This window comes from Bidens hawaiensis, unplaced genomic scaffold (genome assembly GCF_021521415.1).
Source record: "Bidens hawaiensis isolate Kalapana, Puna unplaced genomic scaffold, B.hawaiensis_p1.1 tig00003775_1, whole genome shotgun sequence".
In the NCBI taxonomy this organism is placed as follows: domain Eukaryota; kingdom Viridiplantae; phylum Streptophyta; class Magnoliopsida; order Asterales; family Asteraceae; genus Bidens; species Bidens hawaiensis.
Window position 1 is genome coordinate 95,843 of NW_027491217.1, and position 16,512 is coordinate 112,354.

General features: G+C 32.7%; 2 protein-coding genes across 2 annotated transcripts; one reads left to right on the forward strand and one right to left on the reverse strand.

Annotated features, from left to right (window-relative positions):
• Positions 1-154: 154 nt before the first annotated feature.
• On the reverse strand, positions 155-1,428 carry LOC143624360 (uncharacterized). The gene is made up of 4 exons (XM_077095046.1): positions 1,161-1,428; positions 884-1,041; positions 591-668; positions 155-303 (listed from the first exon to the last, which is right to left on the reverse strand). Exons 1-4 carry the CDS (start codon positions 1,234-1,236, stop codon positions 166-168), a joined length of 450 nt encoding a protein of 149 aa, XP_076951161.1. The 5' UTR covers positions 1,237-1,428; the 3' UTR covers positions 155-165.
• A 9,703-nt stretch (positions 1,429-11,131) lies between these two features.
• LOC143624377 (peptidyl-prolyl cis-trans isomerase CYP63-like) lies at positions 11,132-15,527 on the forward strand. Its single transcript, XM_077095055.1, has 14 exons — positions 11,132-11,222; positions 11,448-11,545; positions 11,617-11,671; positions 11,775-11,863; positions 12,624-12,648; positions 12,763-12,801; positions 12,908-13,025; positions 13,311-13,471; positions 13,552-13,879; positions 13,949-14,055; positions 14,150-14,321; positions 14,479-14,778; positions 14,893-14,973; positions 15,099-15,527. Exons 2-14 carry the CDS (start codon positions 11,468-11,470, stop codon positions 15,349-15,351), a joined length of 1,806 nt encoding a protein of 601 aa, XP_076951170.1. The 5' UTR covers positions 11,132-11,222; positions 11,448-11,467; the 3' UTR covers positions 15,352-15,527.
• The last annotated feature ends 985 nt before the right edge of the window (positions 15,528-16,512 follow it).

A 16,512-nucleotide genomic window follows, 5' to 3' on the forward strand; every position in this document is an offset into this window, starting at 1 on the left:
CAGAAATAGAATAATACAACACACTATAGGAGATTGATGATGAAAAAAAATTAAAAATAAAAATAAAAAAAGAAAGGAAATGTTTATTCCACAAGGAATGTCTTGCAATATTAAGTTAGATAATTATTTTGTGTTGATAAAACATAATGCCACCGTTTACTTTCTTCATGAAGCATTCACCATAACTCTAACAAATTCTTCATAACTAATAACCCCATCTCCATCCAGATCAGCTTCTCGCATCATTTGTTCCAACTCTTCATCTTTTAATCGCTCCCCCAAGTTTATCATCACATTTCTCAACTATGTATCATAATAAACATCGAACAGTGGTTACTATTATTTTATACATTATTCTAAATGATTTATATATTATTTTTTATTTTTAAACACATAATCTATTAAAAAATTCCTTTAGATTTACTATTCATGTGTTGTATTTGACATTTATGTCACATAAATATAGTAGCACACACGCTATCGTACGCTTAAAATCTTTAATGCATATATTACTCGTATAGTGAGATAGCATATCGAAGCTCATTAGAATAGAAAAGTATAATCAGACTTAGTCCAATGGTGAAAATTACCTCCTCCGGTGAAATGTAGCCATCTTGATCCCTATCGAAGACTTTAAAAGCTTCTTTTAGTTCATCACTCACATCATCCTGTAAATCACGAAACCTTAAAGACATCGACACAAAAACCGAATCTTAACAATTGAACGCCACAATATTGTTATTACTAGAGTTATACTTGTATATTTTTGGCGTCAACATTATAAACTATGTGTCTCATAAGTCTTAACCAACATGACATGATTTATATGTAAAAAAATATAATTTCAAATTTTGTATTTTCTAAAAACAGTTCGAGTACGTACTTTCATTCTCTTAGACATGATACCGAGAAATTCATGAAAATTAATAGTGCCTTCTTCATTAGCATCAACTTCACTCATCATCTCTTGAACCTCTTCATTAGTAGCATGTTCGTTCAATGTTTGAATCACGCTTATGAGATCATCCGTGCTAATTAACCCTAATAACATTAACAAAACAATAATCAAACAAAGTTAACTAAAACTAATATCTAACATCTTAGATGATGTTAGTAATTAAGCAAATTAGTAATAGCCAAAGAAAATAACATAAACGTACCATCAGAGTCTTTATCGATCATCGAAAATGCTTGACGAAACTCCCTAATCTGATCATCTGTTAGTCTTTCGGCCATCTTCGATAAATAGTAACTATGTTGTGGCTACTTATTTTAGAGAAAAATATAAGAGGTGTTTACAAAGAAGTTATGGACACATTTGGTTGAATAAATACCAATAAATTGCGTAGAAAATGGGTGAGAGTTCATAAATGTCCAAAAGAGAATTCTACGTTCAATAAATTAAGAGGCAAAAGAAGTCCTTTCTTTGAAATTAAAAGACACATTTTTTATTTTCAAAGTCAACACATTAAACTTTCAGCTTTTGGACGATCTTGACTTTTGTGACTTATGAGATTTCAAAATCCAAATAAACCTTGAAAATAACTAAACGTTTAATTGAATATTAATACGGCCAAGTCAAAGAAATATTTGAAAATATTTTCCTCATTTATCATTTTAGAAAATATAAATATTTAAATATTTGTACGCTTGATGAGAGTGACAACGGACAAAAGGTGATGGGTGATAGAGATGTGCACAGTTCGTTTTGAAGCTAAAACTAAACAAAAGACCGAAATATCGTTCTTTGAGTTTTTTAAAGACCATTTGGTTTCGGGTTTTTGGTTTTGATTTTTCGGTTTTGGGTTAACTTCATTTTAGTTTCGATTTTCCCATATGAGCTCAAATATATTTGGTTGAACAAAAAGAATTTGGACCAAAATAATGAACTTGTGTCCAAATTATTTTTTAATTAATAACTAGTTGATTTTAGCTAAAATATTTAAGCTACATATTTATTATTTTTTTATAAATAACTTTAAATATAAATAAATGAATATCTACACATTTTGTTCCATTCATTTTTTTCATTGTTTTCTTACATGCAAAACCAAAATCAAACCGTAAGTTTGGTTTTTACAAAAATATGAAACCAAACCGTTAGCTTTTATTGTGGTTTAGTTTTTTTAGTCTTTTATTTTTGGGTTTCACACATATCCCGTAATATGGTTGAGCAGTGTTGCAAGGGAAAAGATATGACGAGGCGTTAGGGACAATCAACAATAGGTTATCTTTTTTCCTTTTGAGAATTCTTTTCAGAAATAGATTTGCTATATTTAGTTCGTTTAAAAACGTGTGTTATGCAGATCTTGGTAAGTTGGTATAAGATTGAAGTATTGGACATGTTTTGTCTTGATTTCACGCTAATGATTATTATTTTAGCCACATAATATAATAGCAAGGAATTAAGTTGGCCAAGTCAAAAGAAATCTTTGAAATTAGACCAAAAAATTCATTAGATATTATCAATAGAATTGTAATTTTACTTTTCATTTTATGAAATATACATATATTTAACACTTGTGACTTGTCACATGATTTCATTACAACACAATATGTACGAACAATACACATTATATATGTTTAGTTTAGCTATATAACTGTGAGTGGTTTGTTGTGATACTAATTTTTATCTGTATGTTGTAAGATAACTAACTATAAGCCTATAATGCATTCCTGTTTATAGATGAAGTTTTAGATATGTTGATTCGACGACCTATATAATAAACTTATGTTGCTTTGAAATGAAATGTGAAATGATTTGTAAGGTAAGTAAAAATATAAACCGGGTGAAATGATTGGAGACATAAAGTCCTCTTCCTTCCTTTGGATAAAGAACCCGATAAAATTGAAGTCACTTGAATGAGAGAAATAAAGCCATTTTAATGTTGTAAATTTCTCTTTGTAATTGTAAGTGTAAAACCATGTATAGTTATAAAGCTCCACTACCAGGCATTATGCGTCACGTGGCGTCCAGTCAGAGTTATGGTTTTTTACAAAAATAGGTTGTAGTTATAACTTTCCACATCCAGGCATTATGCGCCACGTGGCGCCCAGTCACTTTTACACTTTTTGCTTTTTTTTTTTAATTTTTAATAAGAATAATCAAATAACAATAATATTTTATTAAATAAATATTACAAGAAAATAAAAAAAAAAATATTCGTCTGAATAGCCGTGAATCCTAGCGTCCCTCGAGCGTCAGGCTTTTGCTGAAAGTAATCAAACTCACGCTCCAAATCATTGGTGATGCGCATAAATAAATTTTTAGACATCCGAAAACGACGCCTAAAGGTCTTCGGGTTCTTGTATCTCGGCGAGTCGCAGAAGTAATCCGCCATCAACCAGTTGTTGGCTTCGGCACGATCTCGTTCGATATATGCTCTTTATGAAACGGGGGGTGGAGAGCTAATCGCACCCGTAACGGAACTCATATACTTTGTCGTGAGCATAATCGCACTCGTAACCGCCTGTTCCTCCTTCACGTCCTCGGCTTGTTGGTCGGGCCCGAAAAACTGTTCATATATAGATGGAGGATCCATATATAGTGAATTTTGTGTAAAGGAATTATAGAGTTGTAGAGTTGAAAGAGAAGTTTTATAAATTTGATGAGTTTTGATTGGGAATTAGTTGGTTTAATATATAAAGAAATAAATTTTTTTTTTTTATTTTCCAACAGTAACATACAACGGTCATTTTTTGATTTTGTGTGTCATTTCTGCGCGTTTTGTATACAACGCACCAAAAAAAAATTAACATAACGCGGGGGGGGGGGGGGGGGGGGCGCTTTTCGTTGTACTTGGCCTAGTTTCTTGCTCATTTTAATACATCACCGCTTTTCAAAAAAAAAGTTTAATATATAAACGTCTCAAACGCAACATGACTTATAAGTAATATCAACTTATCATATATGTTTCAAAATACAGGGGCTATTTTTTTTAATAACTGGATATCATATAAAATATTTAAAAAAACTGTGTTAAACATGCATTCAACTTCAAAAACAAATTTTATCATATTATAACATGTAATATTATCATTAAACTATATGTGATGATCAACTTAGATCTCACAAACTCGGTTAGTCAATGATCATTAAGGTAGTCATAGGTGGAAGTGGTAAAATGGCAGTATTATTATTATTATTATTATTATTATTATTATCAACTTTATTCTAATATCTGACTACCTGAATGTTTTTTAAATTGCAATAAAAGAATTATCGACAGTCATGCGGTGGACAAGTTACATGACACATTGATAGGTGTGTTTTGCCTCCACCCTTAATCAAAGGATTCAAAGCATTGAACGAGTCACCTTATACTTTAAAAAGTAGTTACAACCATTAATGCTTAACATACAACTCGTTACAGCAATTGTTATAAAGTTTGGTATACTTATTCTAAACATTTTGAAATGTATAGGTCAATAAAAGGTATTAAGTAGCCTTTATTGTGGAAACATGTCTATTGTCATTATTAATTGAATAATAATAGGTTGTGATAATATAGCTTTAAATTACTTGTTCATAAATTATATTATAAGACTAGGTTAGTTATCCGTGTAGCACACGTGTTAGAATAAGTAATTGTTTTTAAATAATAACATAATGTGAAATACAAAAAAAATGTATCACATATATAAAAATATATATTATACAGTAAAAAAATTACACATTACGCAATTTGGAAATAAAAAGTTGTTTGAAAATTCATAAATCATAAATTATTTCTTTGTTATTTCTATATCAAAACTTAGTTGTAAATGACAACTTTTTTAAACCAACCCGTAGACCAAAAGTCATTCTAATCTTAAACTGTTTTGACATGAACAATGCTTGATACTTTAATCGATTAAAGAAACTCATCCGTTTCGTATTGGTTACTTATAAAAATCTAATATTAATAACTAATTCAATGTCTTTTATATTAAAAAAAATTAACATATTTATGATGGTATTAATTCTTTTAAATTATAATGGAATTATTAAAAAATGAAAATGAAATATTAAAAAGAGAAATGTAGTTAATATGAGATATGAGGAAAAATTTTGTAAGGATCAACATAGTTAATATGAGAGAAATGAAGGAAAACTATTGGACTAAAATCGTATATTTAGACAAACCATATGAACGAAACCGCAGTTCACTCAATAATAATATATTAAAAAGAAAAAAAAGAATAAAATATAAAACTATTAATAAGAAAAAGAAATATATATTTAAAAGGAGAGATATGAGAAAATTTTGTAAGGATCACTCATGTGTAATGACATATGACATTAAGACCCGTGTAGAACACGAATTAGAATAAATAAATTTGTTTAGATAATAACACAATGTAAACATGTTCAAATGATATAAAGATATAATATATGGTATAATGAATTACATATTACGCAATATAGAAATAAAAAATTGCTGAAAATTTATAAATCTCTAAATATTTTTTTGTATAAAATATTTGTAATTTTAACCTACATATGAAATTAGTAGTTTCGTTTTATTCTTTGTTTCAACTTTAGATAATGAAACACATAACTTACCATGCGTTAAAACATGTTGTCTCAAAAACAAATCAAACCATCTATAGCGATTGACTTTAGTTTTTATAATCTTTATTGCAAAACAAACATAAAGTTAAAATTTCTTTATTTGAAATTAATTATTTTATCTAAATTAACGTGAAAACTCGTTACTTATAAAAGCTTAATATTAATAACTAATACAACATATTTATATAAAACTAAATAATATATCTATGTATTAAAATTTTATATTAAAAAAGAGAAAGCAATTGATTAAGAAGAAATAAAAAGTTAAATATAAAACTATTAATAAAAATGAAAATGTATTTAATAAGAGAGAGAGGTGGAAAGTTTTGTAAAAATCCTTCTTGTGTGATGTCATGTGGCATTAAGAACCTTTATTTATTATATAGTATAGATAGTTTGTAGCTAATAATAATTGAATATATGTAATTGTGAGTTAGTGAACCGAGTCAAAAAGACATCACATGAAAACACCGACTGTGGTACTTTGGTACAATTAGATTTGAATGATTTTCATTTTAGTCTCCATCATATTTGGATTGAAGGAAATTGATTACTTAGTGCATATTGTAATGTGAACAAATATGTCTTAAAATTTGTCTTCTTACATACATTCTTTTGTATATCATGACTATAATAGTTTGCAACACTTTGAAATCAACATGGTTTTAGTTTTCACTAAATAAGATTTTTGTTTGAATCTTATTTAACAAAAATAATGTAGACATGTTTTCAAATGCATGTTCCAACTTTGTGATGTTTGTTCATGAACCGTTTAACCGTTCCTCATCTTCTCTATGAGCTTCATTTAAAGCATTACAAGAACACAATTAGTATTCATAGTATATATAATATCGAGTAAATTACAGGTTTGACTTACGTGGTTTTCTCTTTAACAATTTTAGTCCAAAAAATAAATCTTTAACAAAACAATATCCTATTTTTAAATTAACAAGTCCGGAAGACAGAAATTCGCGTTCAGAAAGTATATATATGTAAGGGCACGTGGCATTGTTTATCTAAAAAATCAAAAAACGTATATGAGTTAAGAACATGAACCAAAGTGGTTATAAAATGTAAACCTTATGCCTAATTTGTCAAAAATATTATTTTTGGACTGAAATGTTGATTAAAGAGGTCAAACCATGGGGACAAAAACCGTAATATACTCTAAATTTTATATGTATGCGCGCACATACACACACACAAAACACCTAACAAGCTAGTGTAAACAACACCACGACCAACTCAATTCTTAGCGTAAGAAAAAACTCAGTCAACGTATGTTATGTTGGATTCAACATAAGCTCAGTTACCTACAGCTAAATTTTCATTTATGATGTCTAAAGGTTTCACGTTCTTGAGCTTCACGTACCTGCTTCTAAGCAATTTAGCTGCAATAATGAATATAACACATAATTCTGACTACCGTCCAACATTGTTACAAATCGTTGTAGACAGTTATATCAGATTCTTTGATACATAAATTAATGTTAACCTCATGTCCCCTCATGTATAAGCCAAAGTTACGGTTCTTGTGAAACGTTAATGGCCTCCAATATGTCACAATAGGTGTGGTTCATCATTCAACTCCACTAATTCACTTCATAGTCCATTTATTACCACTTAATTTCAACACTCAAGGGATTACTACTCAAGATGGAAACAAATATAAATGAATAAACTACCAGTTGTCTACAACTATTTTATTGATAAACTACCCACATAAACATAACAAACAAATCAAGAAAAATTACCAAAAGTCCATTGTGATTTTAATAAAATTCCGAAAAAAAAAAACATACAAAAGTTAAATTAATCAGACCTTGAAACAACCTTTGCAACTAAGTGATGTAGTTGTTGTCAACAACTATCTTATTGATAATCAAGTGCAATAGCACATCAAGAAACTTCATATGAATATATAAAATGCAGGGCCGGCTCCAAGAATTCACGTACTCTGGTCGAGCTGGAAACAATATGTCATTTAAGTTTTAACGAACTAAATAATGTAAACAATTTTTTTAAACGACGATTAAAGTTATAGCAAGTAACATAACAATCAAACAAAATCATGATATTAAAATGAGTTTCCTAATATAAAGTGTGCGGGCATTATGAAACAACGATTGGGTATTCTAAATATACATCTTATATATAAAAAATTTAAAATTTTCATGCCGCCGAGAAAACACGTGCCCTCTCAAAGCCTCCCATGATAAAATGCACATAAAATCATTTATGAATTATGATGTTAACTAACTCATGAACAAAATAAAGGCTAAAAATAGAATGGACAAGACTTGCAAGTGAGGTGTTCTGGTTATGACAATAGGTATAAATCGGTTTTGCAAGCATTGCATGACATCTTAATCAAACCCATTTTGATTTGAAACATTTTGCAGGACTTAAACAAATGTGTTAGCGATGTTGAGACTAAATTTCCTACTAAAATGAAGCTGTTTAATACCCGAAATAACCCTCGACCCATACTTGTGCATTGTGGGCATGCGTATTTTCATTTTATGTGTCGGTGTAAATTACCAATATTACAACAACAACATATAAGTTTTCTACTATGAAAAGTAAAACATTAGCTTTTGTATAAAATCCCATATTGGAAGTGACATATTGGAAATATCACCATTATTATCTTTTAATATCATCTTTCGATCGGATAACAAAGAAAAAAAATTGTCTATTTCTTACAGTCCAATGAAATCGGAACACAAAGGTACACACGTCAAACCTTTCTTGTCAACGTTTTGACTTGAACTTTTTTAACGGTTTTATTTTTTCTGTTGTGACGTGCTTATTTTTATATGCATTTCAACATTAAAGACGTTAATTTCCCAGCGGGGTTTACACATCACAACACACGATTTTAATACTAGTTAACAATGTATATAATGTGTAGGGGTGATCATAAACCAATTAAGACCCGCAAGACATGCAAGATTCGAACCGACCAAACCCTGTTATATTACAATAGTGTCAGTTCCAATGTCCTGAAAACCGTTAACCAGGTCCAGGTGGGTCGGGGTTGGCCGGGGCATTCTAAGACTCGATTGCTCCTATAGGGGTGAGTATAAATCGGGGTTAAGACCCGGGAGGCCCAAATCGATCAGACCCGGTTATTAACTATATAATAAGTTCTTGGGTCCTGAGATTACCATTAACCTGGTCCGGGTCGAGCGAGACATTCGGGTAACACCCGTTTTCTTCTATAGAGACTAGAGTTGAGCATAAACCGATAAGACTCGCGAGACCTAAATCAATAATCAGTTCTTAGATCCTGATATTACCATTAACCGGGGCCGGGTCAGGTCGAGTTAATAGCATCTTACTACTCTAATAAAAGGCTACTATATATTGCCACTTGTCAACCTCTCATCGCTTTTCACTTTTTTTAACCCATATTCACTAAAATGGTATTATTTCGGATCAACTCGCCCAACTAATGTTATCTAGATCCGTATATTATTCAATCCGTTTGTTTCCCCCTTCCAAATAAAAAAAAACCCTACGCCGCAGACACTTAATTAGGCGCCTCTTCCCTTCGCTGCCAATCTGCCATTACTTCGCTGCCTTCTCCCTTAACTGATTAAACCTACGAGACTGTTCATCTCCACCGCTGCTACCGTTCATCTCCACCGTTGCTTCAGATCGTTCCATTGTCGCTTACTTTTAAGTAATTTTACATTCCATGCTATAGAACTGTTGGTGCCTACCATGAATCATGGAGTGGATTAAAACAAGAGAAATGAACCTTTGAAATTGATTTGATGGCGTTAACTAAATATTTGGTTGATGTTGATTGTTGTCGAATATGTATGTAGTTGTCACTTTTTAATTAATATATTATCAAGCGATAAACATCATATATTATATTGTAATTGCAATTTTAATTTAATAGTAAGATGTTATATTGGTAAGTGGTTATTCTCTATCTTTTCAACTAATTTTTAAATTTTTTTCATGATTTATTATGCAGGTAATGACTCCAAATCCAGAAAGTGTTATAATCGATTACCTATTGTTGACGCCCTGCACCATATGCACGATGAAAAGTTTTTTACATCTATATGTTGTCGAAAGAGATAAAGACAATGTTGTATGTTTCATTTTATATTTGATATAAACATTATAGATACATGTTGTATATCTAAATTGCATTTGGTTTGATGCATATGGAGTTACTGTTGCCATTGTTGATGTCCTCCACATCGCTTACGCTGCAATAATCGTAGTCTCTTGCTGCACCAAGATATCACTTGGATTTCTTTTGTTTTCTATTTTTTTAATTTATTTTTAAAGTAATATTGTAGCACGGTTCATGTACTTGTGTTCCTGGTTGGTAGGTCCAGCAAACCCGAAGACGACCCGAACCCTTATTATATTTTCATATTCAATAGCCGACAAAATATTGTTTTGAATGCCTTTTAAAAAAATTGTTTAACAGTTCGTATACTCGTGTTATTGGGTTGGTAGGCCCAGCTAACCCGAACACGACCCGAAACCAAATTATATCGTACCCATGAACTGAACATGACATTCGTATTTTGTTGGTTATTCTCGGTTTTGCACCAAGATTCTATAATAAGTTTTGGCTTCTTTTGAGAAAAAGTTTTGACTTTTTAATATATTTTCATATTCAATGCCTGCGTAAGATGTATTACGGTTTTGAAAAGATGACCATATAACAAAAGATGGGTGGTAATTGATGCAACTTTACTATATCAAAATTTCAAAACTAAAGCACAACCGACACCAAGGTATCACTTGGATTTCTTTTGTTTTCTTTGTTTTCTTTTGATTTTTAAAAAATATTGCTAGCACGGTTCGTGTACTCGTGCTCCTGGGTTGGTAGGTCCAGCTAACCCGAAGACGACCCGAACCCTTATTATATTTTCAGATTCAATAGCCGACAAAATATTGTTTTGAATGTTTTTAAAAAAATTGTTCCACGGTTCGTGTACTCGTGTTCTTGGGTTGGTAGGTCCAGCTAACCCGAACACGACCCAAAACCAAATTATATCGTACACATGAAACCGAACACGGCATTCGTATTTGTTGGTTAATTTCCGTGTTGCATCAAGATTCTATAACAGTTTTGGCTTCTTCTAAACAAAAGTTTTGACTTTTTAATATATTTTATGTGCATTAATTTTTTGTTAGTTTCACGGATACATTATTATTTATCTAGAGTTGGTATATACATGAAGAACCTTATTTGTCACATGGAAGAGTTATAATCAGACCTGTTATATTACCTTATCTAGAGTAACAAATAAACATGAACTAAAGATTTTGATTTTTGATAAACAATGTATACCGACCAATATAATCACAAATATAGTGTACAAGGAAGGTTTTACTTATTTATAAAATATTTGTGTAATTTTAATTATATTAACAATATATGATCATTTTGTTAACTGTATTTATTTAATGGCTAAAGTTTAAAATTTTAATTAATTATTTGTGTATACATGGAGTTCAACATAGTAATATATATATATATATATATATATATATATATATGTGTATATATGACGTAAAATATTAAACTTTTTGGTGAATGAAATATAAATAAATACAAACGAAACGAAGGCAAAAAAGAATCTGGGACTCGCCATCATATTCCGCCGTGCGCCGCCGTCATCCACCGGTGAGTTTCTATATCTTACTTTTGCATCACTTATGCCTCTACTTGCTTAACTATTACATCGTGTTTAATTTCAATTGAGCCTAGGGTTTATGTGCACAACACATACTTATAACATGATTTAGGGTTTAGGGTTTTAATGTTATATTATTAATTGTATGTTCATTGTTTAGCTAGATCTTATTTTATTTATGTAATATTAAGTTACATGTTAATTGTATGTTTTAGGATCTGCATTGTGAAGAAAAATGAGTAAGAAGAAAAACCCTTGTGTGTTTTTGGATGTGTCGATCGATGGAAGCCCGGTTGAACGGCTCGTAATCGAGGTTCGTTATGCTGTTTTAGTAAACTTGTTCTAGTAATAATGTTATGGAAGTTAATGGCTTAAAAATTGCAGCTTTTTGTGGATGTTGTGCCGAGAACGGCCGAGAATTTTCGAGCACTTTGCACAGGTGCGTGTTGACTGCTGACCCGTGCGGTCTGAATAAGTGTAGTTTATGAAAAAGACGTGTGTTTGCGTTGAATGTTGTAGTTATGTGGTTATTATATGTGTAGGGGAAATGGGAATTGGAAGTACTACTGGAAAACCGTTGCATTACAAAGGAGTTGTGTTTCATCGGATTATTAAAGGATTTATGGCTCAAGTATGTTTATAACTTTATATGTTTATTTTGATCAAATAGTACACATTTGCAAATTATATTCAAAGTTGTGCAATTAAGGTTTTTTTTAGATATAGGGATTCATTTAAAAAGATAACGAATTTACTTTCAGATTGGCATTTTTAATATTTGATAGGCTTGAAGAATCTTAGGGGTGTAAATGAGCCGAGCAGAGTTCGAGCTTGGCATGCATCGCCGTATCGGCTGAGCTCGGCTCGTGAGTTGTTTTACCAGCTCGGCTGGATTCTAGCTTTTAACAAGCCAATATTTTGTATCTTACAAGCGGCTCGGCTGAGTAGTTTACAAGCTTAGCTCGACTATAGCTTTTAACGAGCTGATTTTGAGTCGTTCACGAGCGGCTCTGCTTGCGAGTAATTTCACCAGATAGCTTTTACCGAGCTTGAGTAACTCACAAGTGGCTCGGCTCATGAATAATTTTATCATCTCAGCTCGATTCTTGCTTTTAACGAGCTGAGCTTGAGTAGCTCACAAGTGGCTCGGCTCGTGAGTAATTTTACATTTTTACCAGCTGGGCTCGATTCTAGCTTTTAACGAACCAATCTTGAGTAGCTCACAAGTGGTTCAGCAGCTCGTTAGTAATTTTACCAGCTTGACTTGTTTCCAGCTTTTAACAAGCCGATCTTGAATAGCTCACGAGAGGCTTGGCTTGTGTACACCCCTAGAATGCTCTTACACACGTTCATGTAAAAACTGTAAAATAACTTTTCTCTCATTGTTGCAGGGAGGCGATTTCTCAAAACAAAATGGTATGTGTTTTATTTAAATCTTGTTATTGATAAGAGTGAAGAAGCCTTTTTTTAAGCTTCCATCCGCATGCCAGATTTGTAAGGCGTGAATCGTGATCTTTATATGGTTTGCAGGCACCGGTGGAGAAAGCATCTATGGAGGAAAGTTTGCAGGTACATTATTAGAAATATTCATTTTATTTTTTCATGTTTATATTTTTTAATTTATTTATTGCCACTTATTTATGTTAGCACTAACACTTTCATCTGTTCTTTGTAGATGAGAATTTTAAACTGGATCATAGCGAGCCCGGTATGCTATCTATGGCAAATGGCGGCCAAAATACAAATGGATCCCAGTTCTTTATAATCTTCAAACGTCAGCCGCATCTTGATGGGTAATTCATTATTCTGACTGATTAAAAGTTATAAATATATCATTATAATTAGGACACATTGCATATTAATTGAATGTATTTATCAAGTCAGTTTCTTTTTAGAAACCGTACTTCCAAAATTGACATTTAAGAGCTTATACTGTACGTTTATAATCAAATAATAGATTTAGTTAATTGATTATAAACTTATGACATACGCCTTTAAACGTTGATTTTAAAAGTATTTTTTTACTAAATTTCTTAGGGTCGTTTTTATTAACGCTTGTTTAATGGTTTATATGTTAGGAAACATGTTGTATTTGGAAAGGTAATAAAAGGAATGGAAACTGTTAAAAAGATGGAGCAGTTGGGAACAGCGGATGGAAAACCCTCCGGGCTGGTAAAAATCGCAGACTGTGGTGAAATTTGTGAAGATAAAAAGAACAATGCGAGGGAGTCTGATAAAGGTATTGTATTAATAAAGTTTCTGTAATCATGTTAACACATTGACCGAACTTGTTTTGACGTGTTTGACCATTCTTTTTAGGTAAAAAGAAAAAAACTGGGAAGAAAGCAATATCTTCTGACGAGAGTTCGGATGAAAGTTCTGACGACCGCGTTAAAAAACGGAGGGGATCAACTGCCAAGGATAAAAGGAAAAAACAAAGGAAGTACTCATCATCTGAATCAGATTCCGATTCCGATTCGGACTCTTATTCTTCAGAGAGTGATTCCTACTCAGAGTCTGATTCAGACTCTTCAAGTTCTAGTGACGGGAGACGTCGTAAGAAGAGGTCAAAAAAGAGAAATGACAAGCAGACTAAGAGCAAACGGAGAGGCTTGACTTCCCGAAGGTCAAAGCGGAAGTCAAAACGGTATGCTTTTTATATTACTTTTGATTTTTCTTTTGTGTCATCTTTCTAACTTATAGACGTTGACTTTAGGAGCTCGGATAGCTCAAGTGATTCAGAAAGCGGGAGTACCAGTAGCAGCTCTGATGACGGGAAAGCAAACCGCCGGCGTGCTGTGAAGGCTAAAAACAAGCCTCCAAGTAGTTATTATTATGATTATTATTATTATTAATCTTATTGCTATTAATTTAGTTTGTTAGTTATAGTACCGACTTTTTGGTGTTACATATGTAGTCAGGAAAGAAGTTCCTGAAGCAAAGGTGCGTAAGGATACCGATTCAAAGAAATATGATTCCGCAGAAGAAAAGGACAAGGTGCTTGTTACAAATGGCAATGATAAGGAAGCTATATCTGAAAAGCCTTCTAACAGTCCACGTCAGCATTCATACGACTCCAGTAAATCCAGGTTTGTTGATATTTTCTTGTAATGATGTACTTTTAGGGGTGATTGGATGCGCGTTTTGAAACTAGTTTCATATCACACATCCAAGTACTCCTTTACTTGCTCACATATGTTGTTCTCTATGCATGATATTTATTTTTCTATTATTATTTTGCATAAGGGGTGATCGAAGTCCTGTAAGGAGCCAATCTAAAAAAAATGCAAGCCCAACTTCAAATAGGGTTACAAGGAGCCCAAGGATTCCGGAAGATACTAAATCTTTACCGAAAAGTACTGATCAAGTGAAGACAAGAAGCTTATCAAGAAGCCGATCTCCAAATGGCACTCCAAAACGAATTAGGAAAGGGCGTGGTTTCACTAAGGAATATTCCTTTGCACGGAAATATCGCACGCCTAGCCCTGAGCGGTCCCCACGTAGATCTCATCAGTTTGGTTATGCTCGCGGATGGTATCATGACAGGTAATTATCAAGTTTGATATATTGTACTACAAGTTGCAATTTTGATTTATATACATATATACATATACATATACATATACATATGATCACAAAAGCTACATTTTATGATAACAGATATCCAAATTCTAGAAGGTATTCTGATCGCTCCCCGCCACCACGTAACAGAAGTCCGCCAAGAGGCAGGAGCCCTGCCAGGTTATCTCTCTCTCTCTCTCTCTCACACACACACACACACACACCCGCGCGCGCACACACAAACATGGTTTGTTTTGAAACGGGTGTATGCGAAAAGAAGGAATGACAACTTTGCCCTTTTGCAGGTATAGGCGAAGGAGTCGTAGCAGGAGCATTACACGCATCAGAAATGGGCGCAGCCCAAGCCCGGTTGAAAGACGGGCCAACATTAGTGACAAATTGAAATCTCGTCTTGGACCGAGGGTGACATCACCCAGACGATCTATCTCCAGGTCTCCATCTTTGTCGCCACGTAAGCATCCTAAGAAAGTGGCTGAAACCAGGTCCCGGTCAAGGTCAGGTTCACCTGGTGGTCAAAGGGGTCTGGTTTCTTATTGAGATATTAGTCCTTAAAAAACTTTTATGGTTTTTAAACATGTTGTCTACATCGGTCTTTTGATTGCACACTGTTACTATTTAAACTTTATATGTTTGTGATGGTTTTGCTGGATCTATAACTTAAGACTAGGAGAATTGTTTTTACCTAGTGATTTTGTAAGCGAACACGCGTTTGTCTTTTAATTTATATTTTAAGTCGCATTGTTTTTGTTAGAAACCTGCGTATGACTTTTGTTTGATTGTTACGGGCGTAGAAACTACTCATTCATGCATTTGGGACATATATTTGGGTGCGGGTATAAAGAAAAAGAGTAAAGTGTCATTTTTGTCCTTGTGATTAGACAAATAATGCGAATTTAGTCCAAAAAGTTTATTTTTTGCATTTGGACCCTCTACGTTTCCCAGTTCTTGTCAATTACATCCAAATCACCAACCCCGTTATATTTAATCGTTAAGTCAGGGGTAGACATGTATTTTCACTCTTTCTTTATTATAATACGTATTTCAGTGAACTGCGATTTTCGTCCTTGTGGTTTGTTCAAATCTGCGGTTTTAGTCTAATAGTTTCAAGTTTGCAATTTTATTCTCTATGGTTTCATTTCACTTTCAATTAAACCTGAATTCCCTAATCATTAAGACTGGTCGTTAAACCCATAAGTATGCCCTTTACGTGACGGGGCAGTTTTGTTCCTTGTTTTTTCCTTTCCCCCCCAAATACACCCCAGCCCCTCACGTGAGAGGGCCTTGCGAATTAGGACCAAGGTTTATTTGGGGAGAAGAACAACAAAACTGGTCTTCACGTGAGAGGCACACAAATTGGTTAACGACCAGACTTAACGAGGTTAATAAATTCAGGTTTAATTGTAAGTGAAATGAGACTACAAGGACGAAAATTGCAAACTTGAAACTATTGGACCAAAACCTTAAATATGGACAAACCACAAGGACGAAAACCGCAATTCACTGAAGTAAGTATTATAATAAAGAAAGAGTGAAAAGACATGTCTACTCATGACGTAACGATTAAATTTAACGGGGTTAGTGATTTGGATGTAATTGGCCAGAACTGGGAAACGTGGAGGGTCCTTATGCAAAAAATAAACTTTTTGGACTAAATTCGTATTATTTGTCAAACCACAAAAACAGAAATGACACTTTACT

Coding starts and splice junctions, on each gene's coding strand:
- LOC143624377 (XM_077095055.1), top strand. CDS start 11,468: ATGAGTAAGAAGAAAAACCCTTGTGTGTTTTTGGATGTGTCGATCGAT. Junction 12,649..12,762: donor CGATTTCTCAAAACAAAATG/GTATGTGTTTTA, acceptor TATGGTTTGCAG/GCACCGGTGGAGAAAGCATC. Junction 14,974..15,098: donor AGAGGCAGGAGCCCTGCCAG/GTTATCTCTCTC, acceptor GCCCTTTTGCAG/GTATAGGCGAAGGAGTCGTA.
- LOC143624360 (XM_077095046.1), bottom strand. CDS start 1,236: ATGGCCGAAAGACTAACAGATGATCAGATTAGGGAGTTTCGTCAAGCA. Junction 1,042..1,160: donor GATCGATAAAGACTCTGATG/GTACGTTTATGT, acceptor TAATGTTATTAG/GGTTAATTAGCACGGATGAT. Junction 304..590: donor GCTACATTTCACCGGAGGAG/GTAATTTTCACC, acceptor TATGATACATAG/TTGAGAAATGTGATGATAAA.